The sequence below is a fragment of the Parasteatoda tepidariorum genome, chromosome 10 (assembly GCF_982258835.1).
Source record: "Parasteatoda tepidariorum strain Cologne lab strain chromosome 10, Ptep-v5.0, whole genome shotgun sequence".
Classification (NCBI taxonomy): domain Eukaryota; kingdom Metazoa; phylum Arthropoda; class Arachnida; order Araneae; family Theridiidae; genus Parasteatoda; species Parasteatoda tepidariorum.
Genome location: NC_141764.1, coordinates 37,191,029 through 37,213,364, shown reverse-complemented (window position 1 = coordinate 37,213,364; position 22,336 = coordinate 37,191,029). Strand labels below are relative to the sequence as shown.

General features: G+C 26.9%; 2 protein-coding genes across 4 annotated transcripts; one reads left to right on the top strand and one right to left on the bottom strand.

Moving 5' to 3' along the window:
* The first annotated feature begins 27 nt into the window (after nt 1–27).
* Nucleotides 28–12,310, top strand: LOC107445237 (ribosome biogenesis protein BRX1 homolog). 2 transcript variants are annotated; one of them, XM_043041478.3, is made up of 11 exons: nt 28–162; nt 264–358; nt 1,423–1,540; nt 4,984–5,027; nt 6,128–6,198; nt 6,279–6,328; nt 7,506–7,579; nt 7,844–7,894; nt 9,032–9,167; nt 11,893–11,987; nt 12,071–12,310. In XM_043041478.3, the coding sequence occupies exons 2-11, from the start codon at nt 284–286 to the stop codon at nt 12,230–12,232; spliced, it is 876 nt and encodes a 291-aa protein (XP_042897412.2). In that variant the 5' UTR covers nt 28–162; nt 264–283; the 3' UTR covers nt 12,233–12,310. The 2 variants fall into 2 exon arrangements, with proteins under 2 accessions (XP_042897412.2, XP_042897413.2); XM_043041479.3 differs by having other exon boundaries at nt 45–162; nt 247–358.
* Nucleotides 12,311–17,394: 5,084 nt separating this feature from the next.
* Nucleotides 17,395–21,998, bottom strand: LOC107445245 (uncharacterized). 2 transcript variants are annotated; one of them, XM_016059595.4, is made up of 2 exons: nt 21,769–21,998; nt 17,395–17,956 (listed from the first exon to the last, which is right to left on the bottom strand). In XM_016059595.4, exons 1-2 carry the CDS (start codon nt 21,851–21,853, stop codon nt 17,565–17,567), a joined length of 477 nt encoding a protein of 158 aa, XP_015915081.1. In that variant the 5' UTR covers nt 21,854–21,998; the 3' UTR covers nt 17,395–17,564. The 2 variants fall into 2 exon arrangements, with proteins under 2 accessions (XP_015915081.1, XP_015915082.1); XM_016059596.4 differs by having other exon boundaries at nt 21,765–21,990.
* Nucleotides 21,999–22,336: the final 338 nt, after the last annotated feature.

The window sequence follows — 22,336 nt, the reverse complement described above, 5'->3', positions numbered from 1 at the left end:
AATAGTGAATTTGCTAGATATGAAGCCTCATATGCTTTGCAAGAGTTGAGAGTTAGCGGTTATTGAAATGTAACTGAGCATGTCACTGTTTACGAAAATAAACGTGAACAACGAGTAACTCTAAAGCAGTCGTTTGATTTCTTTGGATTAAATTATTGTTTGGTTAGTTACATATGTGTACTATTTAAAAAATTTATTTAATTGCAGTTATTAAGGGATACATTTATTTGTAGTTTGATTTTTAAGGTTTCTTTTTTTTCTAGATATAAAAGATCGTTAAATAATGGGGAAAAGAAAACTCAATATAGACGATGAACCCGCTACGGAAGCAACAAATGAAAATGCTGATTCTAAAAAGGTTTGTAATAAATTATTATTGACTAATATATAAATTTTTTGATCAAACATTCTTGTTAGATTATATTCTGACGCTTAATTTCTTTGAAAATTAAAACCATTTTTAGATAATATTTTCTACGATGCATCTAAAACAAATTCTTATTACTAAAACATGATTTATTTTAAAAAATAGAAAAATCACTCATTAAGCTGAAGATATACAGAATGCCTTTTAAATTTGAATCCTATGCGCAATTCAAATATATGACTCTCATTAATTATAGGCAAAATTGAAAATGCAATGTTGCTCTTAAAGTTTTTCTATAGAATGTATCCTTTTTTTTATTTAGCCCTTAAATTTATTTTTGAAATTTGAGAAAAATATGATGTTAGGGAGCATTTGTTAAATAGTTTTTTTATGGTGTCCTAGTTTTACATTATTTAAAGCTTTTTGAAAATTCATCAATTTTCTTTTATCTAGTTGTTTGCCATTTTGTTTTCTGTTAAGAAAAAAAAAATAGTTGAATTTACTTACGCCTGACTAAGCAGAAAAAAACTATTAAACATAAAGAAATCGACTTCGTTAAAATGAAGGGGACATTTCCGTATTGTGATCTGTCACACTAATTACAATCGTCAAGGTGCCGAATAAATTTTAAACTTGCAAATTTTTTTTTTGATCAAAGCATCTAGATGTTTCCAGTGGGTGGCTGCGAGTTAATCCTTCCGAGTTAGTCCCTTTCTGTGATGGTTTTTTTTTTTTTTTTTTAGTCTTTTGTAGCCACTGTCCGTAAGTTTCCAAGATTTGGCAATTATTCTGCCACAGATTACAATATGGAAATTTCCCTAAAATAAATTGAAAATGTTACTAAATGTATAAGAAGAAATAGGTTGTAAAAAAAAATTATTTTCATGCAGTATGAAATAGCATGTGAAGCAAAACATACCGTAAAGTAATTTGTCTATTTTTGGGTTTTGTTGTTAGGCTGTTTAATTCCCTTCCAAATACAATTAGTGTCAATTATGTTTTTTATATTTTGATTTTATTGATGTGTTTTTAATTAGTAAATTTCTTTGTTTCAGTTGGAAGGAAAATGGAAAAATAAACAGAGGATTTTAATTTTTGCATCTAGGGGTATATCATTTAGAGATCGGCATCTTATGACTAATTTAAGAACCCTCTTGCCTCATTCTAAGCCAGGTATGTTATGATTTAATTAATATTTTCTTGTTTAATAAAGCTTGAAATCTATCAGTATTTAATCACACTGACCTTTAAACAGGGTTTGCACAAGTCAGGGGGAAAAATGAACCCTGGAATTGTAAGGGAAAGTTATTTTGACTTTGATAAGCATGGAAAGCTATATTTTTTACGAAAACCTAGAAAATTCCTGTACCTGGTGCATAGTGTTTTTAAAAAGTGCTTATTTTCGATTTTCATTATTTAAAAGCCCTTAAATGTGCTTCTTTCATTGGGTGTTTTAAAAAAGTGCTTAATTTTTCCTTTTCGAAAATGATATTTTTTTTTCTTTACCGTGTCTATTTTTGCCATGTATTATGCAGAAGCGTGCTTTTCACATTGTTCTATTCAACGTTTTCACAATCCATTTCGGCGTACCTTCGAAATATGAACGTGCCAATTATTTTATATGTTTGATGAAGTACTTGTGCAGTGTTTTCATCATAGAAAGAAAATGGGTGAGAATTTCTCACCCTTTCTCAAAAACAGGGTGAGATTTCAGAAAGTTAAGTGAGATTTCCAAAAACTTAAAAAAACACAAATAGACTTGGAAAAAAAATCATTTCTTTTATTATAATACATTTTTAACGTCTTCTATTTTTTAAAGCATTGAATATTCTTGCTGCATCATCATAGAAGATTTTGCCTTTACTAGGTATTTGTCCCTCTTACATTAGTGCATAAAAAATTTGAACGTCTTACATGAAAAAACTTTACCTATGGTAAACACGTGGTTGCAGAGAAATGTGTTCTGAAAGGGGTTCCGTGGTTCGGTTGTGTTCTGTTGTTCGAAAAGGTTCTGAACAATACTGGTAAATAGGGAAGCTAGATAACGGAGCAAATGTTGAAAATAATGAGAGATCCAGGAAGAAAAGTGAAACGGATTTTATTCTAAATAGCGTAATTCGAAGCTTCTTCCAAAATGCGAGAAATTCGCGAATTTTTAAATTGATTTATAGAATGCACGAATTTCTCGCAGTAATAATTTTTTAATGCGAGAAAAGAAAAAAATATGCAAGGTTCTCGCGCTGTAGTGAAAACACTGTTGTGTGTCTACTGAGCTGGGTTCGGTGAGATTATTGCACTCTCATGTGCAACTCTGCTGCATTCTCAATTTCAGGCTTCTTTTTCCACCTTCCGATGTCGAACCGAGAGATCTCTTGAACATTTTATAATTGCCAATATAATCAATAAAAGAGTTATTTGTCAGAAACTAGTTGTTTTATCATGATCATGTAAAGTCTCTGAGAATTATTTTGCATTTTGTTAATGCAATGTTTTCATCGCAGGAAAAAAATGGGTGAGAATTTCTCACCCTTTTCTCAAAAACAGGGTGAGATTTCAAAAAGTTAAGTGAGATTTCTAAAATTTAAGAAAAAAAAAAAACACAAAGAGACTTGAAAAAAAATCATTTCTTTAATTATAATACATTTTTAACATCTTCTAATTTTTAAAGCATTGAATATTTTTGCTGCATCATCATGAGGAAAATGTTCTATATCTACTTTTTCATCAGCTATTCTCATTAGGTTGCTCAAATGCATATTTGTTTCGTTTTGATCGTTTCATTTTCATTTGTCCGTTTCGGAGTAGAAGATATTGCCTTTACAAGGTATTTGTCCATCTTGCATTAATGCGCAAAAAATTTGAACGTCTTACATGAAGAAACCTTACCTACAGTAAACACATGGTTGCGGAGAGATGCATTTTGAAAGAGGTTCCGAGGGATGTTGTTCTTAAGGGTTCTAAGCAATACTGGTAAATAGGGAAGCTAGATAATGGGGCAGATGTTGAAAATAATGAAAGATCCAGGAAGAAAAGTAGAACTGATTTTATTCTAAAAGGCGCAATGAGGAATTTTTTTCAAAATGCGAGACATTCGCGATTGGTTCATAGAATGTGCGAATTTCTCGCGGTAATCATTTTTTAATGCGAGAAAAGAAAAAAATATTTGAGATTCTCGCGCTGTAGTGAAAAAACTGGTTAATGTATATAGTGCTTAAGAATATTTTAGAGTGCTTGAAAAGTACTTTAAAGGTGCTTATTTTTTGTTGAAATATTTGGCTGTACACCCTGCTATATCATACCTGGAAGATAACCAGTCTTGGAATTGTCAATAACGGTTATCAGTTATTGAGATTCACCTTAAATGATTTTAGCATCTATTACAATTATTAGTCACATTTTAGTGGAACTGCTATAAACATTTATTGGAACTGCCACCCTCATTCAAATATTATTGCTCACTTAATCTAATATTTGGCATTTACAAATAAAAGAATTTAAGTTTTTTGATAAAAAATTTCATAATATTTATTAAATATGGTCTGGATTTTCATTGAAATTTGCCTGACATACCTGAAAAAAGTGTTTATATAAGTTTTTTATTAATAAAATTTTATAAAAACAAATATATGGTTATTAATTTTGACACCAATATTGATATAGAGTTGTAACAGAGGCAATTGCTTAGATGCCACCACCCATTTCTTATAATTATGATCAACTATATGTAGTGAAAATATTCAATCAATTAAATAAATTGTATTTTGTACCAAGTATTGAAATCTATGAAGGTTGAAGGCATTTGAATACAACTAGTAGTGAGAGAAATTCAGAAAACTACAGGGGAAAAAAAAGATCAATGTTTGAAATTCATTAGCTTAGCTCTTCTCGACAAGCCGCTATATATGATTTACTTATAATTTTTATACATTATTGCCTTTGTGGTTGGATTTATCATGATTCAAAATGGAATAGTTTCGTTCAAATTAAAGTCCCAATTCTCAAATATTCCTAGGGATTATTAAAAATATTCACCCAAGAACTAAGACTACGTCCTAGGATACACAACAGTAACTAAAAATTTTATGTTTGTCATATATATGATACTGTCAGAAAGATTTTCCCTGATAAAATTAACATTTGAAACAAAGTATTTGCTGCTTTTATGAACAAAGTGAGAACATGAATGCATTACATAAAATATATGTGGTTGCACTATCTTTCTTCAAAATATGAAACTGGAGGAATAAAGTAGTGTGTTGACGTTTCACAATGTTTGAAATTTGCATTAAACATTTTAATTGTGTAGCATGTAAATTCAGCTGATATAGACATGAAAAAAAATTGAAAAATTTTACTCTTGAATTTTATTAATACTTTGTTTCGTATAATTTTTTTTTATTGTAATCTTTTTTAGAAATGTTGTAAAGCAGTATAGTTGTTTTAAAGTTCTTTTGCTTGTATTATTCTAAAATTTGTGTTTTTAAACTTTCTATAATTATGAAATGGTTTTGATTTTGAAATCCAGGTTTAACTTATGTCAAATCTAAACTAATTTTTGAGATATTTAAGCTAATTTTTGATATTTATGTAATTCTACATTTTTTATTCTGTTTCAGATTCAAAAATGGATAAAAAGTCTTCACTGTTGATGATTAATGAAGTATGTATAGCCCTTGTTATTGAATCTGTTTTTATTGAATCATCCAAATTATGATGATATTGTAATGTCATGATTTTATGTCTTAAATTAGTACTTGTAACCTGAGTTCTTATAGCAAAGTTTTTAACTATTTTTTGGCATTATTTATTTTTCCTTAGAATCAGTTTATCTTATTTTTTTACTTATTATACTCCTAAACAGCTATTTTTGATCGGATTGTACTAAAATGCTTTTATTGTGATATTTTGGTGATAAAAATTAGTTTTTACTAAATAAAATAGATTTCTGTTTAACTTTTAGTCCTCTGAAGAACTTTTCTAATAATTATGTTTTTGTAATACTTTACATTTCATAGTTAATAAGCTTTGTGGGTAAGCAAGAGAGGTTATATTTCTACTAAATTTTAAAAAATAAATCAGTTTTTTTTATCAGAAATATAAAGAAAAGGCTTAGAAGGCAAGAGAGGTCATTTACATTGAATTTGGAAATCTGAAAATTCAAACTGTTTTTAAAATGTAACTTGAAGTGTTCTCCCATTAAACTTTTATGTGAGTGTGGCAGCCATTTTTTAATTTTTGAAAGCATATTGTGAGCAAGATCCATTAAAAAAGAGAAAATATATATTTTAATCACATTCTCTACTAACTGCATGCTGTGTGAAAGTTTTAGAAACAAAGCTACTAACTGTATAAAAAATTTTAACTAGGTACCAAAATATTTACTGATGATACATGGTGATTTGAGTGATGTTTCTGTGTGCCTTACATGTTTTTATTTATTTAATTTTCATAATTTCTGATAAAATTTTTCATTCTTCAATATTCAAAATTATCCTCTTGTTAAATCCAAAGAAAAGTTAACGAAAATAAATAGTAAATTTATAACATTTTACCAAAATAACGACTGCATTTCCATCCTTGTACAGGTGAGTCCTACCATATTATTTGTAGGAATACTTTTATAGTCAACAGAAAGCATTGGTTAATTTGTTGGAGAATTAAATGCTATTAAAATATAATTTTTATCTTGTTTAAATTATTTTTCTCATGTATTTCTATTATGAGATATTTAAACTCTTAATATTCTGTTTCCTTTTCCAGATATGTGAAATGAAAAATTGCAATCAGTGCATTTATTTTGAAAATAAGAAGCGTTCTGATCTTTATATGTGGTTTGTTGATACTTCCTTATTTGAAAGTTATGAGTTAAATGTATGTGATATCTCATCTTACTATTTGTTTTTCTTTTTAGGGTATCTAAAGTACCTAATGGTCCATCTGCTAAATTTCTTGTGGAAAATGGTTAGTATAGTTAAAGTTTTAGATATATAATTGAAAATTAGTTTATTTGTTTTTTATCCCGTTTTAATATTCATTGTATGAATCGACCTTCTAAATATAATTGATGGTAAAGTTATAAAAACTTTTGTTCTTTAAATTGATTACTTTATTTAACATACTTAACACTGACACATTTTCCTGCTTAGATCTTCGTTAAGTTGTCCCTGAGTTGAAAAGGAAAGCATGCATGAGAAATAAATATTTATGTTTAGTATATTTCAAAGCTGTTAGTAAAGTATCATAAAAAGCATTTTTCTAAAGAAAATAAACCTTGTAGCTAATTTTTTTTCAGAGATAAAATTGGACATTAAGCATTGAAATTATATTTAATTTATAGAAATGATATCAGATTGTTATGATACGTCAGAAACCTGTTTTGCTACCGCTCAGTTAGTTTTAACACAGTCTAAGGTTATACTTCCAGTCCATTTAAATGCAAAAGTCAATAATTATTTTTAAAAAGATTGTTTTAAGAATGTATAATAAACCCTGATATTTATGTGTTTTTTAAGCGTCGGTGGGGTTGACCACATTTTATTTCACATCTGCTTTTGTGGTATCAATGATTTTTAACACTATTCCACAGGGAAAACATGGAAAATACGAGGAATTTAAAATTTCATCTAACATAATGGAAACTGCAGTGAGTTTTAAATTTTTCCTTACAAACTAGGAAAATACAGGGAATTTTATTTCTTATGTTTGTTTTTTGAAAAATGACGACCTCTTAAAGCGCAATATATGGTATTTTTAAAGATGGTTGTTTAACTATACTGTTCTATTTCATTTACTATAGCGTTTGTTTTTTGTATGTTGATGTGTTCCTCATTTTCTTTTAAGTTTTTCCAGCAGTTAAAACTAATTTAGTTCTAATATAGCTCATAGAATAGTGCGGTGAATGAGTATATATTTTGTATCATATTAAATTAGTTTCTGAGATAAGGAAAAAAATTATATTAATGATTTTTTTACTTTAAAGGAAAATAAATATTTAGATCTCTTGTATTAAAGTTTTATTTCCTGATTTCAAAATTCAGTGTGTAGTAATAATTTTTATTTAACGTACTTAATTTAACTTTTGACAAATGTAAAATGCTTTTTGTATATTTCAAAGGAAAATAATAATTATTATTTTTAGTTCATACCATGGAAGAACTTAAACTTACTGGGAATTGCTTAAAGGGATCACGTCCGATTTTATCTTTTGATAGTGTAAGTATTGCATCCATGCCATTGCAAAACATTTGCATTAGCATGTTTTTTACTATTTTTCTTAAAGACGTTTTGTAATAAAAGGTTTTAATGAATGTGCAATTTATAAAGCCTTTTATTCCACAATTAGTAAATAAGTTCAATTCAATACTGTATTTTAGTTATTGCAATTTCACCTAAAGGTAGTTTAAAAGTAATGCTTATATCTGCAATGATTTATCCTTTATGATGCTGTTTTGTTTAATTGTTTATTGTTATTTTCAGAGTTTTGAAACTGAACCTCACTTAATGCTCTTGAAAGAACTTTTTACTCAGGTATTTAAGTTTAAAGCTCTTCCTCTCTGTTTATCGTTTATTTATCACTATAAATTAACTCTTGCCTTTTCATGACATAGTTGTCTTATGAGTATTAAATGACTTGCTACATAAGTTTCTCTGTTTAAAAAAAGTTTATTTCTTGTGTCTTCAAATACTACATCATGTGCTTTTGATTAAGTACCATTGAACCGTGCCTTCTTTAATTCAATGGCAAAATTTAATTTTACTAACCATTTTTTACATATAGATGTTTGCTTATTTTTTAAATTTGTTTTATTTTATATTTGCCTTAGTAATTACGTCATAGCATTAAAATTTTTAAGATTAACTGCATTAAAAGTACTGTTTCAAGAAGTTTAAGTTATAGTTACTTGAAAAACAATCAATTATACAATGCAAATTAGTTAATTTACTTTACTTATTTGACTAGAAATTGACAGTCCATTTTAAAATTAAAATAGCTTTAAATATGAATTTTATATAGGATGTCTGCTACATTCCAGATTAGTGTCAGTGTTTTTGGCTGTTGTTATTTCCTGAGTCAATTATAAAATCACTGCCAGTAAAAGCTAAAGCTATTGAAAAATTTGAGTTTATGATTTTGCTCCCTATTGCAAGCTTAGTCCTAGCCAGAACAAGTGCACTGTTATATTTCTCTCTCTTTCTCCCAAATTTATTCTTTCAAACACAATATACTTTCACACTTTTATCTATATTTTTTTTTTTAATCCTTTCTTCTTCTTCTTCTTCCTTATCCCCAAAATTAGCAGGGCTAAACTATGTCCATGAAATTCATCACCCGGAGGAAGTCGGCCACCATAAGTGTGTTATTAAGAATGTCCCTTTTGTCCAGACCTAGACAGTCCAGTATATGTTGGGGGGAAGCCTGCATGTTGTGGCACCTGGGGCAGTTAGGGTAGATTTTAATACTACCCTCAAAAGAAAGGGACTTAAGGTGGCCGCTGATAAGCCTGGTAAGTGCAGTCTGGTCCTTGCGGTTGCACCGAATGTTGAGTGCACGAATGTTGTTTAATCCTTTAGATACTATAAGTAAAAATTTTCAAAAGATTTGAAAATCTAAACATGTGTATACTTTTCAAATGAAACTCTTGTTTTTTTTTACCCTATATCTAGGTTTTTGGAACACCAAAAAATCATCCCAAAAGTCAACCTTTCTTTGATCATGTATTCAATTTTAAATTTTTGGACAATCGTATATGGTTTCGAAACTATCAAATAGAAAGTGATGGTACTTCATTAGTTGAAATTGGTATGTTAAAACAAGCTTTTTTTAGTAATCTATGTTATAATTTAGCTCTGATTTTTATGGTTGTTTTAATGGTAAAAATGTTTAATTTGTCAATAATTAATATTGCAAATCTCATGCTGGCCATTAAATTTTTTTGATTCATTTCAGGGTTGGCAGGTTTTTGACATGTGACAGTTTTTGACGGTTTAAACCGTCACGTCAAAAACCTCACTGTCAAAAATGTCGAAAACCTATATTCATATGTGAAATTTAATTAATACATAAAATTTATATATTTTTTATAAAGGATAGTGTTTCTAAATATGTTCTAGAAAAAATAAATTTAAAATTTTGAAGAAACACTTATATTTTGAATAGTAACCAAAATCTTGTACTTTTGAAAGCTCACATCTTTTGTAATATTATGTATTCATTTTCATGTGTTATTGAAAATCTGCAGTGATATTATTAAGAAATTTATTTATAACCAAATTTGGTCTATAGTATAGATTATACTAAAAATTAGACATTTTTAAAGATAAACATTAGCAGTTTTGTACATTAGACATCTTTTAAAGAAAAATCTTTTTAATATTCTTTTAAATCTTCTTAATAATCTTTTTAACATAAGACAATACAAATTTAAGTGCTTTCTGTTAAATACACTGAGTAGTTAGTGTCGATTTACAGTATATTCAGCCTATTCATTTACTATGCTGAAAATTTAGTTTATCCAAATACTTGTGAATTTCATTTTGCTGAATACTATATAGTTTTGTTAAATATCTAAATATTCAGCTGTTGAATAATTACTTCTTGCTTTCAAGATATGCATTATTTGTATTCTTAATACAAGTGGGGGGGAAAAATTAAGAGGTAAAAATTGTTTTAAAATGATAATTGTAATAATTATAAATAAATATAATAAACAATATGAATTATATTTATCATTATTCCTAAATATAACTACTTTTAAATTCAAATTAACATACTGGATAATAAAGATATTATAACATTAAAAATTTTTTTCATACACTTGTATCAAGTTTGTATTTATACAACATAACTTGTAAGTTCCTTATAAATATTAGTTATATGTTCCTTATATGTCAAAAATGCATAGTAATAAACTTTTAATTTTCTTAAGTATCAAAAAAAAATTTTTTTTTTTTTTTTTTTCAAAATATAAATATTTAAAAAAATTTTGTGCAAAATTTTTCTGCACATGCATTTGAATATAAATTTCTGAGATTTTAAATCTGTTATTTTACCTTAATTTTAATTAAAAAATATTTTAAAACCTGCTGATTACCTATAGTATAATTAAATTTCAATATAATGCACAGCAACTGTTGGTAGTTTTGAAGTTTATATATTTTCTTGGCAAACTTCAGTTTTTGACGGTTTAAACCAGTATTATACCCTTGTCATGTCAAAAACCACTTTTTGACGTCAAAAACCCAACCCTGATTCATTTAAACATAATACTAAATTAGTAGTGATTCATTTAAACATAATAATACTGGAGCTCCAAGTTAATATTAGAAAATAGCTATTACTTAAGATCATTGTAAGCTGTTAAAAAAATCTATTTAAATATATCTTAGGTCTGTCAGATAAATTTTGATTTCATTGGTTAAAAATCATTTATAAATTTTAAAACAATTCTTTTTATCATTCAAAAACAATTTCAGTCTATTTTCATTAACAGCTCTTCTTTCTTTTTGTATGCTTATTGGAAAAAATATTGATCTATTAAACTCAACCAAATTAACTTGCAAACATTCAGAAAATGTTTTAAGTTATGTTTTATTTTTTTCTTTCTGTTATACTATAAAAGGTTATTTCACTGCAAGAAAACTCCTGATATTTTTTTATGTGTTAAAAATTTTATTTATCTTAAAAGTGCTCTTATGGAATTGTTGTGAATTGCTTATTTTGTTTTGGCACCAAATTTGCTCATGAAATACTTTGCAAATAATAAAATGTATGAGTATGTTTAGTGCCTATTACCAAAACTAAGCATTATTCCCCATAACCGTTATCAAAATTAATTTTGCATTTTACAACGTAGCTTTTTTTTTATTTCAACTTATGTCTATTGCCAAAATCAATTAAGCATCATTGATGTGTATAATAGTAGTTAGCCAATGTTTTATGGTTTCTCAAACGTATTAGTACTATTTTTCATTAATTTTACTTTCACACAAAACTTATTTTTTTATTTCAATTACTGTTGATTTTAAATAATTTGGAATTACAGTAACACATTTTAAAACCATAAACATGTGGTTTCAGGTAACTTTAAAAATGCCAATTTGGTAGCATAATCTGCCTATGTTACCACGATCACGTCAATCATTCAGAGAGAGCAGTAAACAATTTTTTTTTTAATCAAGCTAAAAGCTAGGAAACATCAATGATGTTATGTTAAAATTATTTGACTAAACTGAATGCTTATACTTTAATTTAAAACAATGGTTTCTGTCTAACTAATAAAAATTCCATTTTTTGAATGTCTCTGAATTGAAAATGTATTTGAAAAATCAAAAATCGGGTTTTGTAGTTGCTTACAATTGTAAAACTTCATGTTGAATGTTTTGTTTTTAGTGTCTATGGTCTATCTGTAATCTAATATGGAGATACACACACAAATTCTTTATTATTTTTTTCTGTGTATAGATTATTTTATGCTGATTGCAAATCCTTAAATGCATAGTTATTTTCATATTATTTTTATTTACAGGACCAAGGTTTGTGCTGAATCTAATAAAAGTTTTTGATGGAAGCTTCTGTGGATCAGTATTATACACAAATGTCCATTATATAACCCCAAGCATGGTAAGCTATAATCAGCTATAGAAACTTGCTATTACATTTGGAGGCTACTGTCCTTTGAACTAATAAAATGTTGTTTTTTCCAGCATCGGAGAAAAGTAAAACTAGAAGCTGTTAATCGTTATAAAAATAAGTTTGATGCCAAGAAAAATTTGATTATGCGACGACCGGAAGTGAGTTATCATACAGATCCTTATGAAGAAGTGTTCCAAACTGTAGATCCCAATAAAGACTCTGATGATGAATAATGTTAGAGGCTTTGTTAAAACGAAACAAAAAACTCATCATGTTGTAAATAATAAAAAGTTTTTTTAATGACTGCTTAATTTTGAATGTTTTGATTATTAGAAATTATGGAGACATGAACTATAATTCTTCTAGTATACTTTTAACTTACTCAATGGTTAATTGTTTTTTCTCCAAAACTATGTATAGGTTATAAACTGATCATTTCTTTCCTGGAAATTGAATCAATGAGTATAAAAACCAGTAATCTTCTTTTTTTTCTTTCTTCCAAGATTGAGATTTTTAAGTTTAGCTTACATAGTTTATAAAAAGATTTTTATGTCCACCTACTTGGTTTAATATATTTTGTGCAATGAGAAAAGCTCTTTATGTATCAAAATGATACTTAACTTTTCAGTTTTTTGTCTCTCCTGTAAAATTAGTTTTGTTGGAGATGACTGGTTTTCGAACTCATTGATTCAATTTCACTGTTGGAAGAGCTTCTGTACATTTGAAAACATGTAAAAAGTCATGGTTCTCATTCGAACAGAATAAAAGAGATTTGATTAGCACTATATAAATCTATCAATCCAAAATTATTAACTGAGCAACTTTGTTGCTTTAAAGTTTTTTTGTGAAAGAGGAAAAATCTATTATACTTCTAACTATGGCCAAACACATTTACTCTTAATCTAATATGTTGTAGACTTTATTTTCCACCATTTGAGTAAGGTATCATTCAAATAGTATTCTATTAATATGAGAAATAAAATGGAACTAAAATCGAAAAGAATTCTTGTATACATGTCTTGTTTTTGTAGCTTCTGAAATTTTTCCAGCTATGCTTTCACTTCTAAATAAGTTGTTTCAGATTTTTGTATAAAAAATACAGTTACAGTGTTTTCACTACAGCGCGAGAATCTCGCATATTTTTTTATATTCTCGAATTTTGAAAAAAATTTCCCATTTGCGCCATTTAGAATAAAATCCGTTTCACTTTTCTTCCTGGATCTTTTATTTTTTTCAACATCTGCCCTCCCTATTTACCAGTATTGTTCAGAACCTTTAAGAACAACAGAACACCATCCTTCCGAACCACGGAACCTCTTTCAGAACGCATTTCTCTGCAACCACGTGTTTACCGTAGGTAAGGTTTCTTCATGTAAGACGTTCAAATTTTTTGGCTCGTTAATGTAAGATGGACAAATACCTTGTAAAGGCAATATCTTCCACTCCGAAACGGACAAATGTGGGTAGAAACAAATACGCATTTGAGCAACCTAATGAGAATAGCTGATGAAAAAGTACATGTAGAACATTTTCCATATGATGATGCAGCAAAAATATTCAATGCTTTAAAAATTAGAAGATTTTAGAAATGCATTATAATTAAAGAATTTTTTTTTTTTTTAAATTTTTGAAATCTCACTTAACATTCTGAAATCTCACCCTGTTTTTGAGAAAGGGTGAGAAATTCTCACCCAATTTTTTTCTGAGATGAAAACACTGCAGTTATAAACTTGGGTAACAACGGGCTGTTGCGGAAATATTTTACATTTATTCTAGTCAATACATAATTAATGAACAGTTTAATGAATGTTAGGGGGCAATTGCCCCCTATCGGGACGGAATTAAATGATGTCTGGAAAATACTTTCATTTTGACAGTTTTACTACAGTTCTCAACACTAAGAAGTGTAGAAGTTTTCTGAAAGAGCTTTGGCTGTGGCAACAATTTTACTTTATTACAAAAGTAATTTTTAGGCTTACAATGTGTGATTTGCACCATACAGTACAAATACATCGATAACAGAAAAAAATGAGATTTACATTAAAATGAATCTGCACATTATAGCATCAAAATTTGTGATTTTAATTTCTTAGAAGCACACTTGAAAAAAATGATTTGAGAAAAAACTCTTTAAATATAAAATGCGTTTTAATTTAAATATTTTGAATTAATTTGTCGGGTAAAGTCTGGAGCCACCTTGCATTTGACAGATAAGTAGTATTAAAAAAAAATTCATTCATTCACAGATAGGATGAAGATATAATTTTTCACTATCACACAAAGTATTGAATTGCAAATAATTTAGTAATCAGCAAATCTCATCCATTACCGTATAGAAATATAATAGGTATTATGTGAATCTTGCTTTAAACTAAAAATTTAATTTCAAATAAAAAATCTATTATAAATAAAATAAAAAATTGATAAACATCGGGTAAAGTCTGGAGCCACCTTGCATTTGACAGATAAGTATATTAAAAAAATTCATTCACAGATAGGATGAAGATATAATTATTCACTATCACACAAAGTATTGAATTGCAAATAATTTAGTAATCAGCAAATCTCATCCATTACCGTATAGAAATATAATAGGTATTATGTGAATCTTGCTTTAAACTAAAAATTTTATTTCAGATAAAAAATCTATTATAAATAAAAAAAAATGGATGAACCTCGGGTAAAGTCTAAATAATTTGTCGGGTAAAGTCTGGAGCCACCTTGCATTTGACAGATAAGTATTAAAAAAAATTCATTTATTCACAGATAGGATGAAGATATAATTTTTCACTATCACACAAAGTATTGAATTGCAAATAATTTAGTAATCAGCAAATCTCATCGATTACCGTATAGAAATATAATAGGTATTATGTGAATCTTGCTTTAAACTAAAAATTTAATTTCAAATAAAAAATCTATTATAAATTTTTAAAAAAATTGATGAACCTCATTTAAAATCCATATATTTATTAAATTTAAAAGGTGAACAATAATAAAGAAGAGTTTTCCCTAGGAATAAAAAAGGGCATGGTGCTGCCTCTCAAAAAATGGCACTATAAGTGTCAGAGAGTGCACTCATTAAAAATCAAACAATTTTCAAAATGTGTAAGATGTAATAACTGAATTTGATCTTCATCAATTTTTAAATTACCCTCTCACACTATCTTACGTGTATATATCAAAAAATAATTCTCTCTCATTATCAGAATAAGAGAAAAATTTATAGTTTAAACTGAAAATAATGATAAAATGAACATAAAAAGTTGGATTTTTTTTTTAAAGTTATATTTAAAGAATAATTTTAATAATTAAAACGATTAACAAATTTATTAAAATCACCCCCCCCCCCCACAGAAAAAACATATACTTATAAAATTTAACGAGTTGAGAATAATCCTAGCAAAGTAAATATTTTTAATAGTAATCTGAATGAAACCTATAGACACAGGTTTTACCAGTGTGTCATTATTATTTAAAGTGAATTAATTTTTTAAAAAATGGAATACGAATAAAAAAGCAGTGTTTTTAAGTGATGAGCGGCTTTTTATAAAAAAGAACGCATTTATAGGGATCAAAGGGCAGTTACTAACCGCCCTTCTAAAAACCCTTAGGAAGAACACTAATGAAGTAGATAAAGATATAATAATTTTTATAATCAGAATGCTCTGCTCTTCCTGCTCGCTTATGCCCTCAAACATAACAACTTACAAACAAATAAAATAAACTGTGTTTTTAAGTTCCACCTTTGAAAATTTGATTTCCGGAAACTTCCGTGATCAATGATTTTTTGAAACGTCTGGACCTTCGATCTTCGGAAACTTCCGGATCACTGTTAGCGAAAAGTCCGGATTTTTTTTTCGAAGCACATTCAGTCCTGTCATGTTGATAGTTAATAGATACAAGCTACATGATGCGAAGTTATCCACTTCCCAAAATATTGTGTTGTACAACGGGAAGAAAACAGCTAGATATACGAGGTCCCAATAGCATTTTAAAACTAATCAACAAAACACTCTGATTATTTCTGACAAAACCTGGTTAATCACAATTTAAATTTAAAAAAGGCTTTACATACCAGCGATAGTTAAATAGCATAGTTGTAAAAAGATATCAAATTGCAAGAGAAGTTTCAGGGTGGTCACTCTCTAACCAAAACCATATTTCCTCAGAAATATATAAAAATTTGGGAGATATTCGACATATTTTTTTTTAATTTACTGTGTGTGTATTAATTTATGGCACACATATTATTTTTTTTGTGCAGTAAAGTTATTTTTTTAAAACCAACTTAACCTATAAGTTTCATAATGTTAAATAAAACTTTTTTTTTAAATAAATTCATTTTATTTATAGGTACCCATTGATTTTGAAAATAAGCATTATTAATGTTCTAAAAGTTTGAAAAAATGTTTATTAAATCAATAGTAGATATAAAATTATCAATTCCTAAACATTGACAGAAAAAAAAAAGATAGTACCTTTTTAGAAGACATAACTGGTTGAATTTCTTACTAGTACTAAAGTCATATTATAATAACTATTATTACACAGAATCTAACACATTGGTGATGAAAGTATGTGTGACAATTATTATTTACTTATACTTCTAAAACTTCAAGAGTTACTAATAAATTTCCCTGAGAATTCCAGGTTTTCCATCTTCTCCGTGAGTGTAACTACCCTATGTATGTTTTTATTCCCAAAATAACCTCACATCTTTAAAGGAAAAGTTCAAACAAAATTATCATGAATTAAATACTTTTACTGTTTGACTTCAGTTTCCCAAATTAATCCAGCAAATTGCTGGTAAGTGTAATAAAAAATTTTTTCTCTCCTTTTTTTATGAGCAACCAAGTATGTGAATATAATCGCCATGAATTAAAAGAAATTTCTTTCCTGATCTGCCATCAAGATGGCTGAAAGATTTTTTATTTGTGTTATGCAGCATGAATGTGTTTTTCTCCTCTTCTTGAGAGGAATAATTTTAAATATTTTTGATTGGCCACACACACACAAATAAATAATATTACACACTCCAAAATCTATTGACAATTTCTTTTTATATATATCAAGAGAATCTTATACTTAATTCTGTTTCCTTCTTAGCACATCTATCTTTCTGCTGTTAAAAAATGCTGACTCCCCTTCTAATTTGCTAAGATCTTAATCAGAATTGAATTGGCAGCGAAAATCTGTTCACAGCACAGTTATAATAATTTCCACTTTCTAATACAATAATTAAATTATCTTTCTCTGATGAGTGATATTCTTTATTCTTAATTGTTTAAAGGGAAATAAAAATAGAAACATTTTTAAAAAAGCCCAAGTTTTTAAACAAAAAATGCTATTTAGTAATATGGCAGAAAAAAGTTTCTTTGCTTGCACACCAATATTTGTTGAAATAATACTTTTTATTTAAAACAAAACATTTCCAAAAAATAAAACAATAATTAAATAATTTTATAAGAACAAATAACTAGAAGAACTATGAAAAATTCTTCACAAACTGCTTTCTTAAAGTTAAATTATTAATATCACAAATACAACTATAGTAAAGTGCTGTTATCTACAATCATCAGATTGATTCACAAATTCTTCTTCCAAATCTGTATCTGAACTATGACCAAATTGATTCATGAATTCTTTTTCTGAATCTGTATCTGAACTAGAATCTGCCAGTTCTTCTTCATACCTTCCTATAATGTATTCATATTCATTACTCATATCTGAATCATCAGAATCAGGATCATCTGACCACCAAACATCTTCACAATCCTGCGGGTTCCACTTCTCCAGAGGGTCATTTTCATTTTCCTGAGAAACTTTTACACCTTCAGAAATCTGAATATTTTCACCTAAGACATTTTCTGCAAAGTGAAAGAAATCTTCCATATCAGATAAATCAGATATATCACTGCTGGTTTCCTTTTCATAAGACATATTAGCTCGAACTTCTGGAGAGAAAAAAAGGGGAAAAAATAAGACTTGGTAATGATATCAAATTTACAATTTTTATTAAATACTGATTCTTAGCTAGTATTTATTAATTTTTTAAAAAAAATTATGTTTTTTTTTCCTGATAAAAATACAAAGTTTTTTTAATTTTAAGCATTAGTAAGTTTTTTGCAAGTATAAAAAAATTAAAGGAAGTAATTACAAAAGAATAAATTTTAAAGCAATTTTGATTTATTTAAGAACAAAAAATTATGTCCACAATAACAATTGGCAGAAAAAGTTTCTTGAAATAAATCTTTAATAATTTGAAATATTAACACATGCTATTTAAAAATTGTACATGGTAAAATTAAAAGTGAAATATTTACTTGCAAAAGACTATTTTTTAGGGCTCCGTAAATGCTAGATAAATGTAAACGAAAAATTTAAAATAATAACTAAAATTTTCTTTTGAAAGAACATGTCTTTTTCATAACATTTTTCAAAAAGAAATGTGTAAAAGGACTTCCACGTAATTAATTTGCATACACAGCATTAAAAAGTACAACATTATTTTACTAACATATTGTAATATAGATATAAAACACCAAGGTTTTTATAACATAATAAATACCCAAAATTCATAAATATCTGAGAATTTAGGAATTTTTTGAAACTATTGAATCAATATTGAATTACCATCTTTTCATTTGAGTAACTAATTTCAACTAAATTTTGCTGATATTGTTAAAAATTAACATATTAATTAAATATTTAACAAGAAAAATTCCTTTTAATGAACATGTAAATTACTGAAATCATAGTATTATAATTTTTATTTGAGAGTAGCTATGGTTTAATAATTTTTAAATTCACATTTCTATTCATAATTCTCACTATTTGTGTTTCAAAACTAACACCTAAACTAGAAAAGATACCTAACTAAACTAGAAAAGATACCTAAACCAGAAATATATTTCTAAATTTCAGATTCTACTTAATTTATTTTATAAAGTTTATCATACAAAACTTATCCTGCATATGAATAATATGTAATATTTTCTTAGATCCATATTTAGATGTGATGATATCTGAACAATATTAATTTAATTAGCTATAAATTTTTGAGTTTTTATATAGTTATTACTATTTGTTTGAAAAATATCGAGCTTAATATTAGTAAGATTTTCAAAGGGGTAAATAATGTAGGCTAGCTTGCATGTTCCAATATTTTTGCATGTTGAGTTTAAATGGTGTTACTATTACACTTATTCCCCTATGAAAAAAAAACTTCTGGCAGGAGAAAAAAATACTTTTTTTTTCTACCTTTAAAATTGCATGTTTAACCTTAAACATTAACAACCTTAAACAAAGATTTATATATTTCCTTTATAATGTCAAACATAATAAATAATAAAATATATAATAAGTTTTAATATACCTAATTTTTTAGAAGTGAAATTTAATAATTCTTACAGGAATTAAAAAAAAATGTTTATTAAATTATTTTTCGAATTTAAATAAAAAAATATGATTTAGAAAAAATATGTTTTTAATAAACTCTACGTTACATTAGAAAATGAGATTAATAAAAGCACAAATGTATGTACTAATTTATCTGAACCAAATTTTATTTGCAAATATCTCTTTTTCTGGACTGGTAATTGGAATAACTATGAAATAATGGTTGAAGACTAAGAATTCATACAGTTCATCTTCTTTAATTATTTATATAAATAAACATTACAGAAAAAAACTCATCTCTAAAAGCTTATGAAAATTTTCATATTATCCATATTCTTATTACAAATCCCGAGATATTTTAATTTGAAGAAATATTTAACAAAAATTTAATGCTGCATTAAATTTAATGCTGTATGACAATATTAGAATGGAACAATAATTTGGTACAATATTAATAATCAAAATTTTAAATCAAATTGAAAACAGTAAATAAGATCCAAGTAAATTTTAGTAAGTCGTATGTGATAATTTTTAAAAAATGACTACCTCTTGTTGAATTGTCTGAATTTTCTAGTATTTAAAGATTAAGTAGTGTTTCGCTCATAGTAAACAAAATAATTCTTGGCACTTAGCAATTTTGCCAGCTAAAGTAATTTCGGCTATTTTATCTATATATTTCAATACAAATAATCCACCACTATTTTTTTCAAAAAAAAGGTTGAATTTACTTGCAATCAGTAAGTCTGCATAGGCGACTTTATTGCCTGGGCCAGCAAAACAGATAAGTCTCTAATTCTTTAATACAAAAATTAAACTGCAATTCAATATTTTGGTGTAAAATATGACATTATAAGATTTTGCTAAATATGACTGACTTTCAGAAGTAAAAAAATATTCGCATTGTTTCCAACAAGGTGCAGAAAAAAAAACCAGTTTAACAAAATATTCAATGATTTTAAACTTACATTAAAAAAAAACTAATTATCTTTAATAAAAGAGTTATATGAATATTTTTTAAAAAAAAATTATTGAAATTCCTAGTATTAATTTTATCACTTATTTATAATTTATAAAATTAATATGAACGAATTAGGATTCTCTGTGCTCATTCATTTCTTCTATTACCCCCAGTTTACACCAATTGTCTCGGAAAAAAGGGGATTTCTTCTTGAAAAACGCTTAACCTTCACTGAAATTACTATATCTACTTTGCGATAATATACAATGCAAATATTTTTATGTTACTTTTTTAATACAACAAGCAATGGATATTTAGAGTTTTGTGAAAAAAATTTCTAGAATTAATATATTATTTAAGCTTATTTTTGAAAGTTAAAGATTTTATATTATTTCTAGAATTATAAGCTAGACAAATTATGGTTACAATGACAAAGAACTATAAATATACCCTGATTTTGGTTATTTACCCAAAGTAGAGATAAATGCCAAGTCGTTATATACCCATTTATAAATACCCTACACATTGTTTACCTGACCCATACCTATTATTGTAAATAGTACTATTTATCAATTTGTAAATTCCTTATTCCTCCTTTCTAAAAACACTTTTAAAATACAGGCATTTGAAATAAGTGAATTAATAAATATTTTGCCAAAAAAAAATCTTTCCTGACAAAAATATTTGTAACAAAAAAAAATACACAATAATGACCTTCGATCTGTGAATAATATCATTATACTTATTTATATTAGTTCTTCATAAGGATAATCAATGTAATACTGAACATATTAAGTAAAATTATGCTCTGATTTGTTAAATGTATTTACAGAAAAACTGACATCTATGGGACAAAGAAAATTAGTTACTAGTAGAAAATTAAAATTATTTTAAATTAATATGATAATTCAATAAAACGTAAGTTAAAATAAATAATAACAGTAATATTTTTAAATTCATAAAAACTGTATAAAAATATAAGTACTACTTGTAAAACTAACATAATACACTATACTTAGATTCAAATGAGAAAAAATATCTAATACATTTTTTTCTTCCTTTTCAAAGTTTCGCAGATTTTCTCGATACAATTTAATTTCTTTTAAAATTTAAATCCTAAGTGAAATGAAGCTGTTTCCGCAAAAAATCATAGAAATTTTTAGAAGAAAAAAATTTGCTAATTTAACTCAAGGCAAGTTTGTAACTCTGATCACTGGTTTTTAGAGCTACAACAAAATGCTCGCCCTTTGTATAATATGCATAAAATAAGAAAAAAAAAAACAGGGTATAAGAATGAAAATAAGAAAAAAGACACTAAAATAATAAATTTAATTAAAATACATCAGTTCTAAAAATTATATACAGTTTTAAAGTTAATGCATGTCAATTCAAGAAAAAAGTCTTACCAACCAGGTTCTTGTAAATCAAGATCAAGAATAATATTAACGATGAGATTTTGGTAACCGTTTAAATTTAGCAAGGGAAGCAACATCATTTATACCATAAGTAATTGCGCAACAGACTTATTGCTAGATTATTCTAACAAAAACAAAACTGAACATGTTAACAAAACTGAACATGAAACTCATTGACATGAAAAAACATGAACAGGAACCATGGAGTCTAGAGTATGACAGGAACCAAAAAATATGAACTAGATAGTTCTAAAAAGCATTAGGTTGTTGCTTTCATAGTAGTTCATAAAATAAAAATGTAGCATTTTTTAATGATTCTTAATCTGAACAAAATTAAGTGAACGGAAGTATTTTTTTGAGAAAGTTTAGACTCATAGCTGTAACTGCAAACATTTTAACCGCACTCTCCGGTTTGCATTGTTTTGTTTATATCGAGATTTCTTGGTTTATTATTTCGCAATTCTATTTATACCCAAATTTTAAATTGCATTGATATTATCAACTATGTGAGTTAAGCTGTTGAACAGTAAGTTGCAAGAATCAGCAAAAACAGAAATATAAAC

What these genes read in the sequence shown, in the direction of transcription:
- LOC107445237 (XM_043041478.3), top strand. Translation starts at nt 284, where the DNA reads ATGGGGAAAAGAAAACTCAATATAGACGATGAACCCGCTACGGAAGCA. An exon ending in AAAATGCTGATTCTAAAAAG is followed by an intron (nt 359 to 1,422) that starts GTTTGTAATAAA and finishes TCTTTGTTTCAG; the next exon opens with TTGGAAGGAAAATGGAAAAA. An exon ending in CTTGCCTCATTCTAAGCCAG is followed by an intron (nt 1,541 to 4,983) that starts GTATGTTATGAT and finishes ATTCTGTTTCAG; the next exon opens with ATTCAAAAATGGATAAAAAG.
- LOC107445245 (XM_016059595.4), bottom strand. Translation starts at nt 21,853, where the DNA reads ATGATGTTGCTTCCCTTGCTAAATTTAAACGGTTACCAAAATCTCATC. An exon ending in TCTTGATTTACAAGAACCTG is followed by an intron (nt 17,957 to 21,768) that starts GTTGGTAAGACT and finishes TTTTCTCTCCAG; the next exon opens with AAGTTCGAGCTAATATGTCT.